A 14,523-nucleotide genomic window follows, 5' to 3' on the forward strand; every position below is an offset into this window, starting at 1 on the left:
TGTTCTGGGAGGTGGCCACTGTGACTGTCCCCGTCTTCACGAGGAGAGGGGACTTGCCCCAGGAGATGTGAGCATATGTGGTGACGTGAGGGTTTAAATGGGGCTGACTGACACGCCCCTCCTTCACTCTCACCCACCCCACAGCTTCTACCTTAGTCATTCCCTCATGTCAGAGTGGTTTCTTATCTCTCCTCTAGAGTGTATCCTGCCCAGAACTCTTGGACCAGCATTATACTGTGGACATGATGGAGGCTGAGCACTCTGTCCAGCACCCAGTCACCAAGACTGCCACACGTCACATCGTCCATGTAGACACACAGCCCAGTCCTGGTGACCCCAGTACTGGGCACCACTCTTCAGCCCTGTGCCCTGAGTTGGCGCCCTACGCAACCATCCTGGCCTCCATTGCAGACAGCAAACCAAACAGTGTCCGCCAGCAGCCCATTGCCTTTGACAATGCCACCCACTATTACCTCTACAACCGCCTCATGGACTTCCTCACCAGCCGTGAAATAGTCAACCGGCAGATCCATGACATTGTGCAGAGCTGCCAGCCTGGCGAGGTGGTCATCCGAGACACCCTCTACCGCCTCGGGGTAGCTCAGATCAAGACAGAGGCAGAGGAGGAGGGTGAGGAAGAGGAGGTGGCTGCAGTGACAGTCTAAGCCAGGCTCTTGCACAGGGACTGCACCATCTCAAGCCATAGTGAGGCCCTTGCCCGAGGCAGATCCATCCAGGGGACCGGCGGGAGCGTTCACCTTTGGGGAGGCCTCTGATGCTGGGACTGACCAAAGAGCTTCCATTTCCTGAGCATGGTGGGGCCCCGGGTCCGTGGTTCTCAACCTTCTGGGGGTTAGGAGAAGCACCAGGACACTCCTTACTGGCCCTGAGAGAGCACTTGGGGGACATAGAATGTTCAGCAAAGGGGACGGTAGCTGGTGGCTTCCCTGGGGCCTCCTGCGGGTCAGGGTGGAGGTCCTGGGGTAGGCGAAGGCAGAGTCCGGCGCTAGGTGGGAAGGCTGCTGAGGTATCTCTTCCCACCCCTGGGGAACACTCTTTCCAGCCCCTGTAGCCACACGACTTCCTTAGCCTGTTGCCTTTGACTTGGGGCCTTAGGGGCCTCATTAGCTCTAGGGGTCCCTTTGGGCTCTTGATTTTCCCAGAGGAGGGATGCATTTCCCTCCTACTCTTCCTGCACCCAAATTTGGGGGAAGCTGAGGAGGGAGAAACAGCCACAGCTTTCTTCCAGGACTGTCTTCTCTGCCCTGAGCTTTGAGGAAGAGGATCCCCTTCCTCCTTTCCCTGGCCACTGCTGCTGCACCTTACATCCTTTCTGGGCCCTGGACCCTCACCACAGAGGGGATGTGGCCCGTTGGCATGACATAACCTGGCAGCAGTAGGAAAAACTCCCTTCTGTGAAGGGGAAGCAGACTGGGCCATAAGGAAACAGCGGGACTGGCTCAAGTGCCTAAGGTTTGCTTAGGGCACGGGAATTGGCCGTGTGTTATTTAATTTATTGAGAGGAGTGGAGTAGGTGGCTTTTTTCCCCTCCTTCTTCCCCCACCAAGAATAAAATTTATTAAATTATCTGTTTTGGTGAAGCAAGAGTCAATTCCATGCTCATTGTGTGGGGCACAGTGTGGTTGAGCACCCGAGATGCTGAGTTGTTTACTCAGCATGAAGGAGGATGGAAGAGGCCCCAGGGAATCCGCAGGCCCCCGAGTGGCACAGAGAATCGGAGGCCAGCTGTGTTAATGCTGTTAGTTTAATGACCGAGACATCCCGCAGGGCGACTGTTAGTTACGGGGGGTCAGCTTGGTGGAGTGCATGCTGCTTGCTTGGTGTGGCCAGCCACACAGGCCCCCTGCCTTCCAACTCAGAATGACAGGGGACTGGGCAGAACCCCGAACTTGTAGCTGCCACCTGGCTCATTGTAGCGACCAGATCCAGGGTGGGTGGGGCTGTAGGGTGGGTGGGGCTGTAGAGAGAAGGCCAGAGGGTGGGGAGTAGGAGGTACAGTTCATTCCTAGAAAGGGGCCACCCTGCTCTGAGGTCCCTGAGCCAGGCACAGTGTCTGAGCACCTGTTTGCTCTTGCCATTTCACTCGGCTACAGAGGGGGTCCTTTTACTCTGCCAAGGCCCAAGGAGCTTGGTCTCAATATTGGGGCACTTGGTAGGCACAAAACCGGTCCATTTCCAACGAGGTAACGGGGAGTAGGGAAAGGGGTGCCTGGAAGTGGGAACAAGGTTAAGAGAGTGAGCTGGGGTTCTCCCAGTTGGCATAGCGAACATGAGGCCATAGCATTGAGAACAGTGGGTGGGGGGCTCAGCCCTAGCCCCTGACTGGCAGTGATGGCCCAGGCCGCGGAAGCGGGGTCCTCCCCAAACTCCCGTGGGTCTCACATCCCTGAGTTTCAGAGCTGGGCCGGGCTGTTGAGTGAAATGACCAAGGGCAGAGTCTGTAGGTTCTCCCCGTGGTGCCCCATCCACGGTGGAGTTGAAGCTTGGAGGAAGGGGAAAGCGGAGCTTCCTGGCCGTCTCCTCAGCAGAACTGGTAGTTGTTGGGCTGCAGCAGGGGCTGGGCAATATCCCCTTGCTCACAGCAGGCCAGGTGCTCGCTGGAGCTCTCCTCTGGCTCACTGCTGCTGCCGCTGCTTGGCAAGTTGGTGTAGTCCTGAGGGTGAGAGGCCGGGCGTGGTCGGTCCTGATGGCTCAGGCCCCGCCCGGCCTGCTGGAGCCAGCCACCCACCCCGAGGCTGGCCCCACTCACCGGCTCTCTCCTGTGCACTTGGGCCTGCTCCTGGAGGAGGGAGCAAATCTGCTGGAAGGTGGGTCTGCGGGTGGGCTCCAGGGCCCAGCAGGCCTGCATGATGCTGTATCTGAGACAGAACAGAAGCTGCCTGTGGGCCTGGGGACCGTGACCCATTCCCCTGTGCACATGCACACACAGCCCCTCAGTCTTGCCCAGCAGAGGGCCTGAAGCCTAGTGAGAAGTGAGCCTGACACGAGACCTGTGCTAAGTCCTTGACATGCTTGTCTTACTTAATCTCCCCAGTAGCCCTTGGAAGGTATTTCCATCACGCCCATTTGACAGCTGAAAGGAGAAAAAGTTCAGAGATGCTCTCGCCCAAGCTCCTAGAACCAAGAAGGGGCGCCCTTGCTGCCTGCAGGTCGGTTTGCCAGGTGGGCTGAGATGAGCAAGCGGCTGACTATAGCAAGAGACTAACAGGGCAGGGGGGCTGCAGGGCTGTGGGGCTGGTGGGCCGGCAGGCCGCGAGGGCCTGGCTGGGCACCGGGAGCGGCCGTGTTGAGAGTGGCGGGGAAAGGTGCGGTGGGTGAATGCATGGCCCGCTGGCCCGCGCAGAGGCCGTGGTGAGGGGAGGGAGTCGGCGGCTCGCGGTGGGCCGGCTGTCGTGAGGCGGCCGAGAGGCTGCCGTGGCTGGCTGGCCCACACCACAGAGTGCCAGGACGGAAGAGATGGCAGGAGCCTTCCTTGAGGTCGTGGTACGAGAGTCTGACAAAAACCTATCATTTGAGTTAGGACCAGTCCCAGTTAGGAGTCCTTTGAGCACATCCTCTAAGCTACCTGGGAAACCAGTGGAAACCCTGAACTCACTCGGAAAAGGGCTTGGTTTGGCCCACTGTGGGGGAGATAAAGCCTGGTTCTGGAACACTGGGCAGGGAGACTGGGACCACACACACACTTCCGTCCCCTTCAACCAAAGCCTGGGGTGTCCTCTTTCCTCCCTGGGGTCCTTCACTTACATGTTCTTTGGGGCAAATGCAGGCTGGGCCATTTGGTATCCATCCTTCACCAGTTTATAGAACTTGCTGTTCACCAGGATGCCAGGGTAGGGGTTCAGCCCTGCAAAGGCCAAGATCATGTAGGAGACCATGCTCAGTGCTCACCTTCACCTGCCGCCACACCCACATTACATCGTGGCGAGGCTGGGGTGTGAAGAGTTACAAAGGGCGTAGGCTTCGGTGGAACTGGGAGCCTTCACCCAGGCCTCATCACACCCCACAGAGAATTCCGGCACAGGCTTTGGAATAAAAGGTTAGAGGAGCTCGTTGAAGGGCTTAGCCCAAGTCCCTGTGCCTAGAGCTCCGGAAGCGGGATACACACAGTATGAGAGAAAACCATTCCAGGAAGCAGCAACCGCTCGGGCAGGCACACAAGGGAAGAGCCTGGACGGAATGCCCGGTGGCGTGGAGCGTCCGCCCAGCCCATGCAGGAGGTGCACTGCTTGGTTTTCACTCCCAGCAGCCTTTGCTGTGCCCTGGGCACCAAGTATCCTTGACTGGCATCCTCCACGAGGTATAGGACACCATGGTAACCGAACACGAGTCAGCCCCAGGCCAAGCCTGCCCTGGGCCAGCGGCTTACCGAGTGAGAAGATTTCCCAGAGCAGGATGCCGTAGGACCAGACGTCGCTCTGAACCGTGTAGACACAGTCGAAGATGCTCTCTGGAGCCATCCACTTCACGGGCAGGCGGGCCTGGCACAGCAGACCCCAGTCACCTCGGACCCTGGCTCACTGCCCCCTCCCCAGCCTGGCCTACCCTCCCCAGTACTCACATTGCCTTTGACAATGTAGTTGGAGTCATTCATGATGTCCCTGGCCAGCCCAAAGTCCCCGATCTTGGCCACACGCCCACTGGTCAGCAGGACGTTTCGTGCTGCCACGTCCCGGTGGATGCACTGAAGGGAAGGGCTTGCGGAGTTAGTCTCAACCCCTCCCCAACTTGAGCCTGAGGTGCAGGGGGAGCAGCCAGAGCCCCAGAAGGCCTTGGGCTCCTCATTGAGGGAGTGGGCATCCGTTTTGGTCCTCTGTTCTGGCTCCTGTCCCTACCTTCTACCAAGACCCAGGTCTGAGGAAATTCAATGTGGTCAGACGGTTCAGTATTTAAAAAGCACCATCACTGTGGCCCTCTGGCCCTGAGCAGCGGCTGCTGCCTTAGAGCTCGGGCAGTCCGCTTGGGCAAGGAGCAATGAGCCCTGGTGCTGGGAACAGCCTCTGCGCCCCGTCCCCCGGGTACTAGTAACAGCAGCTGCTACCTCCAGGGCCCTCCTGTGCCAGGCTCTTCTCTAAGCATCTGCCCACATTATTACCCTGTTTTGCCCTTAAGACAACCCTGTGATTGTGCCCATTTTTCCAGGTATAGAAACCGAGGCTCAGAGAATTGCAATAGTTGCTCAAAGTCACCCAGCAAATGGCTGAGCCACCAATCAAACTCTGGACTCCCAAATCTGCTCTAAGGAGGACGGTCACAGCTCCCACTCGCTGGGAACTTCGTGGGTTGAGTGTGTTGCACATGTCTTCTCATACCCTCACAACTCAGGGAGGTTCCCTTATTAGCCCCACGAGACTGGGGACTTCACAAAAGGACACAATGGTTGTCTTGTTCACACTGTCGACCAAAACTGAAGGAATAAAGCCTGTCCTTGGACATGGGGTCCTCCACGGCCTGCTGCACACCAGGGAAACGGGTCTGCTCAGGCCTGGGCTCCCACCGTCCCGTGGTGGAGGAACTCGCAGCCGTAGGTGTCTCCTGCTCACTCCTAGAGGCCATGTGGCCGCTGCCCACCTGCTCTCTGGCACTGGCTCCTCCTTGGCTCCATCATATGCTCTCCTTTCCTCCCCTTCGTCAGTCATCCAGCCTCACGTGGGGGGGGCGGGGCTCAGCTGCCTCCCACCCCCCTGGGTGACCACACTCAGACCCAGTTTACAACTCACGTTCTTGGAAGCAAGGAAGGCCATGCCCTGGGCCACCTGGCTCGAGAAGTGGAGCAGGTCCCGCAACTCCAGTGGTCGCCCATCCTCCTTGTCCAGGTCTGGTGTGGGAAGAGGCGTCAGCGCAGCCCTACCTCATCCCTGCCCCTCCCTGCCCAGCCCCCAGTCGCCCCTCTCTGCCCCTCCCCCACCTGCAACCCAGTACCTCCTCACCTTGTTCAGAGAACGAGTCGTTTGAAGAAGAAGTAGAGACAGGCCTCATCTCCACATAGGTGTCTACGCCCTGGCTGGAGAAGCCGCTGTCCCTATATAAATGGTTGGGGGGCGAGTGAGTCCCTCTTGCTAAACTGCCCAGCTCAGGCCTTGACCTCTAGCTCCCCATGGCCTCTCCAATCGGCAGGGAAGGACGGGGACCTCAAGGTCCACTCGAACATCCCTTTCTGACAGGGAATTCCCCGGCCGCATTCTGTGTGAGTGATCATTGATCTCAGCATGGCCATCCAGGGAAGAAGCTTACAATTTGTTCTATCGTTGGGCAGCTCTCTGCCTGTTAGAAAGTTCTTAATTCCTAAGTTCTGTTCCTAATGCCAACCTGCCCCTGGGATTTTCCTCCAGCTGGTCCTTGCTCTGCCCTCAAGGGCCACAGAGAATGAGGCTCCCTTTCCCCGTAACAGCCCTACAGGGATTTGAGCATATTCTAGGGCCCCATCTTTGAGCCTTCTCTGTCTGGACAGTGGTTCTCACCGCTGGCTTCACATTCAGCCACCTGGGGAATTGTCGACTCTCCCTGTGCCCGGACCACCTCAGAAATTAGGGGGCAAAACCCAGTCGTTCGCACTTTGCAATCTCTCCAGGCAATTCCAGTGTGCAGCCTGGCTAAAGGCCACTGGTCTAGAGGAGTGCTTCTTAAACTAATTCAAGAGCATATGATTCGCCTGGGGGGTCTTACTGAAATGCTGATTCTACTCAGCAGGTCTGGTGGCCTGAGCTCCTGCATTTCTAACAGCTTTCAGGTGATGCCTATGAGCTCACGCTTTGAGTCACAGTTGGAGAAAGCACTTCTCTAGATTGAATAGCCACTACTGCTTCTAATATTACAGCTAGGTATGATTTCTGCACTCCCCCCGCCACCCCACCCCACCCCTGCCCCCTCTGTGATGGAGACGTGCACCTTGACAATGCCCATACTAGATCTAGTGTTCCCAGAAAGAGAAGGGAGTGTCTTATTTAGGCTTTGACCATGGCAAAACCATCCCCTCCCTTGGTTTAGAAACTATACTTCCATTAATGTAGCCTGGGAACCCACTGGCAGGATTGGTTCACATGCCATTTGCCCTTGAAGTCACCTCACTGAATCCTTACCCCATCTGCACATTTGAAGATAAGAAGTTAGTACTTTACTTCAGTTCTCATTTTGATTTGACTTGGCCTGAGGTTCCAGCCTGAGGTTCCAGCCTGAGGAGGCCCAGTGTGAGCTGCCCTCTCAGAGGGGCGGCAGAGAGAGGAAGAGGAAGCAGATCCTGCCAGCCCTCATATTCGGGGATACTGGATGGAATGAAATGGCCTCCTTCCCCTTTTGCCTCCCCAGGCTTGGCAGCTGATAGTGGCTGAGATAGGGGCCCCAAGTACACCCTTCTCGTTCTGATCCTGTCTCAGCAGCCTGGCCCTGAGGCCCCACACGCCCCAGGACCGAGACTTCAGGACAGCAGTGAGGCTCAGGTGAGTACTGGACCAGGAGTCAAGAGAGCAGAGAGTTCTGGCACGGGCTCCGCCTCTGCCCCTGACTTATGTGTGACACGAAACTGGCCACTTCCTCTCTCTGATTCCCCATGTGGCTTCATCCATCTGCCTCGGGGTGGCTTCCAGGAATCACATCATTACAGAATGATAGAGTAGGAAAGACTCAGAGGTTCAACCCCCCCAGTGGCTCACCCCAGGGAAACCGAGGCCCAAGTAGATCAGGGGCCTGGCCACGGTCACCCTGTTTTGCCCCTTCTCCCCCAACAACCAGCAGACTCTGTCCGGGTGCTGTGTAGCCCCTGACAGCATGAGCCCCTGACAGCATGGGACAAATAGGGCAGTTGCCCTCAAGATCTGCCCATCTCTGGCCAGAGCGCTGAATGGATCTTGGTTTATCTTTTACATACATTAAAGTGATGATTTCATTAACGCCTATCTCCACCAGACTATGAGCTGCCCATCTTTGCCCTCCATATTCCTAGAACATAGTAGGTGCCCAAATATTTGTTGGATGATAGGAATAAGTAGTAGAAAAGCCGGGTTGGCCCATCTAAGCGGGGGTGACTACTTCCCATGGCAGAGATGGGAATGTGAGGGCCACACAGCCACCAAGCCTGTGTTAGCTTTACGGACAGACCCAGGGCCCTCCTCCTCCAGTCCCAGCCTCCTTCCTGTCCTTCGCCAGGGTCCTACCTGCGGACGTATTTCTTCTCCAGGTGGATGTTCTTGTAGCCAGCGCCTGCCTGGGGGTCCTGGGCCACACTCAGGCTGGGTCCCAGCATGGCCTCGGCCTTCCTTCGCAGAAAGTTGAGCAGATCGCCATAGCAACAGTACTCAGTGATGACCAGAACAGGGCCTAGAGCAGCCAAGAGAGTGGGGTAAGTGCACTCCTTAGCCCACTCCCCCATGTGGACAGGAACATGGGGTGGGGCAACACGGCCCCCTGGAATGGGACTCAGGAAACCTGAGTTCTAATCCTGCCTGGCTATGGGCAGCTTTTTCTGCTTTCTGTGCCTCAGTAATCCCATCTGTCTAAAACAGAGGAATCTCAAAAAACTAGCCAAAGAATTTTTTTTCAAAGGAAATCTATGGCGGTTCCATATGGGTCAAGGCTGCTATAGAAGAGGATGGGACAGATTGGGAGTCCCGACAGGCCCTGGGGCACCGTTGTGGACCCTGTCATGAGTGTCCAAGTGTCTTTGGGTGGGAGTTTCACTCCAGGCCCCCAGAATCAGACTCCCTGCAGCAGGAACCAGAGATCTGCACTCTTATCCCCCTCTCTGGCTGACTCGGACACACACCCAGGTCTGAGAACCACTGATCAGAGCTCATAGAACTGACTATCAGTCATAAAGAGCTTCTGACCAATCCAGGCACCTGGTCTAGGAATTTGAGGAATGCTGAGGTAGAGATCCTACCATCCCTTGGAGGGGATTGGGAGGAGAAGATGGAGTGAGGTGACCCTGGGCCCTCAGACACCCAAGAGGCTCCAAGGCCACGGGCCCCAGTGCCCGCCAGGACCCCTCACCTCCGTGAGTGCAGGCTCCCAGAAGGTTGACTATGTTTTCGTGTTGGCCTAGGTGACTCATGATCTTCAGTTCCGACATGAGGGCCTCCTTCTCGTCCGTGTGAGCCGTGGCTGGAAGATGGAGCCACAGGTCCCATAGATGGGGAGAGGGCAGGACATAGAGAGCCACACAGACAGGAGACACCCAAGAGAGCAAGTGGGGCACACCCAGTGCCCCAAAGTGATCAGTGACCAAAAGAGGGAAAAGGAAAAATGCAGACACACAGATGGGAGTTAGGGAGAGAGGAGAGATGGCCCATCCCTGAGCTGCTTTCGAGTGGCAGGAAACCAAGCTGTGGCCAGGCCATGGCCCAGGGTGGCCTCTGTGTGCCCCAGCCTCTTTGGGGCTCCATCAGAAGCCCCTCCCCACCCAGGAGTTAAAGGGAGGCTGCAGCTCACAGAAGAAGCCAAGAGTCCTTGCCTCCAACCCCAGGTCCTACCCCAGGCCAAAAATGTGGGTGGTGCCTTTTGTGATGACAGGGCAGGCCGTCCCCTAGCATACACCACCTCCTCCCCGCTCCCTGCAATTCCCGCAGCCCCTTCCCCTCACTTACACTTCAGCATCTTCACAGCCACCTTCAGAACAGCATCTTCCTTGCCCAGACCAAAGGCCGTGGCCTCTACCACCTTCCCAAAGGCACCGGCTCCGAGAGTCTTCCCTGCCACACACACACACACACACACACACACACACACACACACACAGAGTCTCCTTAGATCCCTGGGTGACTAAGAGCCCTTTCTCTAAGGGCCCACAGGCTCCCTGCGGTCCCACGTGGGTGCTAGGATCGCATCTCACCGAACTGCAGGTTGTTTCGGGGGAACTCCCACTTCTCATTGTAGGGCAGCTGGGTGGGGTCAATGAAGGTGTAACTGTTGCCCTCGTAGCTCTCGATGATCTTCCAGCGCACCTGGTACTTGGGCTTCTGCAGAGGGAGGGCAGGAAGCATACATCAGCGCCCCGCAGGCAGATCTGGGATCTCATCCCTGACCCCCGAGAGCAGGGGTCTGGGCAGTCCCAAGGCGTGCGGGAGGAGGCAGGGGTGGCCTGAGATGTGGTGAGAGGGACTGGGTTGTCCCACGTCCAAGGCCTGTCCTTGCCTGGCTTGGCCTCACCATATGACCTTCCCTTCCGCAAACCTTGGTTTCCCCACCTGTGTATTGAAAGACAGGGGACAGGGTCACCTCTGAGAGCCCTGACAGCCGTGATAACTTGGTAATTCCTGAGCCAGGAAGGAGGGAGGGACCTTGAGGCCTATCCATCCATCCATCCTCCCATCCAAATACTGTCTGGTTTTATTTTTAATTGCGGTAAGATACATAACAACAGAAAATTTACCATCTCAACCATTTTTTAGTATATCATTCAGAAGTATTCATTCACACTGTCGTGCAACCAGTCTCCAGAATGTTTTTTGTCTTGCAAAACTGACACTCCGTACTCATTAAGCGACTCCCCATTCCTACCTCCCCTGAACCCCTGGCCACTTATCTCTCGAATCTGACGACTCTAGGTACCTCACTTAATTGGAATCATACAGTATTTGTCCTTTTGTGACTGGTTTATTTCACTCAGCCTGATGTCTTCAAGGTCCATCTGTGTGTCAGAATTTCTTTCCTTTTTAAGGCTGAATAATATTTCCAAATATTTCACCAAATCCCTATTTGTGCCAGACACCATTGATTCAGAACTGAAGAAGATAAAGGCCCTGCCCCCAGGCAAGGGGCTAAGACAGGCATTCAACTCAAATACATACTTATGTCGGACATCTTCCTATAGTGCCATGAAAAAAACAAAGCAGGGTGATGGACTAGAGAGCGCCGGGTACAAGGGAAGGTAAGTCAGGGAAGGCCCCTGAGGAGGTGAGGAACAGCCGGCCAGATGACTGTCAGAGGAAGCTCTTTGCAGGCTCAGTGAAGAGCAGATGCAGAGGCCTCGGGTGGGCCAAGTCCTGGCAGGTCTGAGGGACCGGAAGTTTACCCGGGGGGGCTTGAAGGAGGTGGGGATGTTCCAGAGACAGGAAGGTCTTGAGCGCTGGGATAGGTGAGTGGATTCCCTCCTACCTGCACTGAGAAGACCTTGAGGGAGTGACGCAGGTGAGGGATACATCTAAATTTATGTTGTCAAAGGAGAGGGAGAGGGCAGAACCAGATGTAGGGAGGAAAGCAGATGCGTGGCTCTTCCCTGCCCAGGGCGACGGCTGCTTGGGGGCATCATGCCAGGGGGTGCCCATGAGAAGCGCTGATGGAAGACAGACTTTAGGGGGAAAGTGGAAGCTGGGCCTGGGTGGTGGAGGACACTGAGGCCTTGGGTCAGCAGTCCTGCTCTTTCCGGTCAGCCTGAGGGGACAGGGACCAGCTGGGCTGTGCTTAGCAGCTGGGCTCCTTCTCTGGACACCCAGCCTGGGGGAGCTAACGGGTATGAGAGTGGGTGTGGGGGAGGGAGGCGGCCTGTGGCTCTAAGTTGCATCAGATTAAGAGAAAAGATTCCAGAGAGCCGTAGGGAAGAACTTTCCAGATGGTAGTTGGGGAGAGGAGACTGCGGGTAGACATAAGGAAGAACTTCCGGGTTCTGATTCAGGAGGGAGGCTGCAGGTAAACTTAAGAACATCCGAACTGTGGCTTGGGAGGAAGAGTCTGAAGCGGGACCAAAGGAGGAAGCTCCTGAGTCATGCAGGATTCAAGCCCTGCGTGTGGGTGCCTTCCCAACCCTAAACATGGAGAGAAAGCCAGGAGAGGGTTCCTTGACCTCCCCCAGCCACTTCCAGCTCCAGGGGTTTCTGTGGCCAAAGCTGTTTTTTTCTCCTCACCACTTCTCCTTCTTCTGGCCCCTGCAGCTGGGCCTGAGTCAGCCCCCTCCCCAGTGCCGCCCGGCCCCCAGCCAGACAGGGGATACTGGGGAAAGGGAGGGGGGCGGTCAAAGGAAGAAGAGGTCATCTGGCTGGATCTCAGGTCTCTGAATCCCAGACTCTACCTGGAGGAAGACGCAGCTCTCCCCCGCCTCCCCCTGCACCTCGGGCATCCCTGCCCCATCCTGGAAGGCAGGCAGCAGCTCTGCTTCTGTACCACCTTGGCTACCCAGGGCTTTTCCTGGAGGGGTCTCCTCTGAAGCTACCCAGGGCTTTTCCTGGAGGGGTCTCCTCTGAAGGAGAGCCCTTACAGGGAAGTTGGGACAGGCCAGCTCGGCCAGGTTTCCTAACAGTAGCAGTAGTTGTCCCTACAGGAAGGAGTGCTCCCTGAGCAGGGCACCGGGCCGCACGCTCAGCATGAGTCATCTCACTCCTTACAACAGGCCCAGGCCCAGGCTCACCCCAACTTCCCCTTGGCGACTGAGATGGGCAGGGAGACATCCCAGTCCTGTGACCCTCCCCATCTAGGCCTGATGGTTCTAGGCTGCTGGATGTTCTCTGTCTTAGGAAGGTAGCAACCTCAACACTTCCCACTGGAAACCTTGGGGACCCTCCCGCCTGGCCCCAGTCGGCCTCCAGGTCCCAGAGCTCAGTTCTGACTCCAGAATCCCAGCCTTCGTGCCTCCCTATCTCATCCTTTCCTCCTTGTGTCCTTCCTCCTTCCAGCCTGCTGACTCCTGCCCTTTTCTCCTCCCCCCTTTGGCCCCCCTTGTGGTCTCTCTGGGGGCCAGGAAGGTGATGACTCAGCCCTGAGGCAGAACCGACCCTTCCCCCCAGCCAGAGCCACCCCTCACCACAGGCCCAGGCAGTGAGGCCGGGCCAGGCAGAGTCCCCAGTGCAGAGGCAAAGCTCAGAACCCCATGGGGCAAAGCAGAGGGGAATTGGACAGAGGGCCCAGAGGCAAGGGCATGACCATCTTGACCCCTCAAGGTCTTGTCGCATGGGATGCCCTCCTTTTCTTGGCCTTGGATGGGTTCAGGGGGCAGTTACATTTCCTGGATGGGAAATGAGGTGGCTGGGACCACATGTTCCAAAAATGGTCCCATGCAGAGAAGGTAAGGTGTCCCCAAACCAAAACTGGCCAAGGGGGCTGGGCATCTAAAGGTAGAGGGGCTGGAGAGGGAACTGGGCCTTCTCTGGAATCTCTGCAGAGCCTCTGGGCTGAGGAGGCAGCTCTGTGGGGCACTGACTGGGAGGCAATTTTCAGCTCTGTAAAAGGAAGAAGCTTGCAATAGTCAGAGCTGCTCAGAGAAGGAACTCACAAGAATGAGTTAAGGCCTGTCCATAGAGGTGGGTGAGCAAGGCCCGACAACCACTGTGGGTATGTAGTCAAGGAGATGCCCAACCTCAGACACTCCTACAATCCCAAGATGCATGAGCTAACTCAGGTTCCCCAGTCAGCTTCTTCCTAGGGCAAAGGCGTGCAGGGTCCGTCCTGAGCGCTGTCTGTGGAGAGCACCCTGCTAAATCCCCTCCATGCGGTCTGTCATTGAATCCTCACGACAGCCTGGTGGGGTGGCCACCATTATTAAACCCATTTCACAGATGGAGAAACAGAGACAGAGACAGCCCCAACTTCCCCAGAGTTACAATAGCTGGAGACTGGCAGAGGCAGGAGCCTCATCTGTCCAACTCCCAACCCCTGGCTCTTAAACCAGACTATCCATAGGCTTGTGGAATGTCAGAGGAGGAAGACTGTGACCAGTCCCATGGTACAGGTGGGGAAACTGAGGATCAGAGTGGGCAGTGAGTCAGCCAAGGTCACATGGCAAAACAGTTTTGGAGCTGGACCCAGATCCCTGAAGTCTTGACCTAGGACCTTCGTTTCTTGGAGGCTGCATTCAGAGCTGCCTCTTTTGGGTGCTGGCATGAGCATGAGAGCTGCCCCAGGGGCCCCCACATCCCATCCACACTGTCTAAGTCCTCTTCTGATACTAAAACCCCTAAGGCAGGGGTGCAGAAGAGAAGATGCAGAGGAGACCCACAAGGTGGGCTATTCACCCCTAAATCACATTGCTCCCTTGTTTGAACCTCCTGATGGCTCTGAGCCTACAGGATGGGGCCCAACTCCTTGGACCCCCAATCTGCCTCCTCTTCCAAACATCAATATTTCTGGAACTTGCCTTGGTCTCCCCCCACCCCGCCTCCCCTTTGTTCACATTACCCTCTCCCCCAGAGATACTATTTCCCTGAGTCTTGTCTCCCTTTGCTGCACCCCCCATTCTCTAAGATCTGTCCCCTCCATGCCTACCACCTTCTCCAAGCAGGCTCCCTTCCCCACCAGGGACAATGGACTCCATCTTTTGTGTAGGAAGGCAGCTAGGCAGGTGGCAGAGGCCTCAGGCTGTCACGTGGGAGGCACCTGGGATCCTTGGGCAGGTTCTTCACCCTTGCCAGCCCTCAGTTTCCTTACTGTAAAATACTGACTGCTTCAGTCCCTGCTTCCAGGTTGTCATGAGGGTAAGATCGGATGATTCAGTGTTTCACATAATGGCTAAAAACATGGCTTCTTAAAACCCAGCCTCTGCCACTGACCAGCTGTAGGCAAGGGCAGCTGCCTCCCCCTCTCAGA

General features: G+C 56.5%; 2 protein-coding genes across 3 annotated transcripts in view; one reads left to right on the forward strand and one right to left on the reverse strand.

Annotated features, from left to right (window-relative positions):
• Window positions 1-1,602, forward strand: part of HMGXB3 (HMG-box containing 3) — a 44,785-nt gene extending 43,183 nt beyond the window's left edge. For both annotated transcript variants that reach the window (XM_032395226.1, XM_032395227.1), the window contains one exon: window positions 198-1,602. In XM_032395226.1, the coding sequence (XP_032251117.1) occupies window positions 198-665 (468 nt within the window). In that variant the 3' untranslated portion in view covers window positions 666-1,602. The remainder of the gene's footprint in view (window positions 1-197) is intronic.
• A 140-nt stretch (window positions 1,603-1,742) lies between these two features.
• The window catches only part of CSF1R (colony stimulating factor 1 receptor), a 30,443-nt gene continuing 17,662 nt past the window's right edge, over window positions 1,743-14,523 (reverse strand). The window contains exons 11-21 of the mRNA XM_032395228.1: window positions 9,842-9,968; window positions 9,597-9,701; window positions 9,004-9,114; window positions 8,169-8,331; window positions 5,949-6,040; window positions 5,739-5,836; window positions 4,580-4,702; window positions 4,388-4,499; window positions 3,766-3,865; window positions 2,771-2,879; window positions 1,743-2,674 (exon numbers count right to left, since the gene is read on the reverse strand). Coding sequence (XP_032251119.1) covers window positions 2,543-2,674; window positions 2,771-2,879; window positions 3,766-3,865; window positions 4,388-4,499; window positions 4,580-4,702; window positions 5,739-5,836; window positions 5,949-6,040; window positions 8,169-8,331; window positions 9,004-9,114; window positions 9,597-9,701; window positions 9,842-9,968 — 1,272 coding nt within the window. The 3' untranslated portion in view covers window positions 1,743-2,542. The remainder of the gene's footprint in view (window positions 2,675-2,770; window positions 2,880-3,765; window positions 3,866-4,387; window positions 4,500-4,579; window positions 4,703-5,738; window positions 5,837-5,948; window positions 6,041-8,168; window positions 8,332-9,003; window positions 9,115-9,596; window positions 9,702-9,841; window positions 9,969-14,523) is intronic.

Source organism: Phoca vitulina, unplaced genomic scaffold, assembly GCF_004348235.1.
Source record: "Phoca vitulina isolate PV1807 unplaced genomic scaffold, GSC_HSeal_1.0 scaffold83, whole genome shotgun sequence".
Lineage (NCBI taxonomy): Eukaryota > Metazoa > Chordata > Mammalia > Carnivora > Phocidae > Phoca > Phoca vitulina.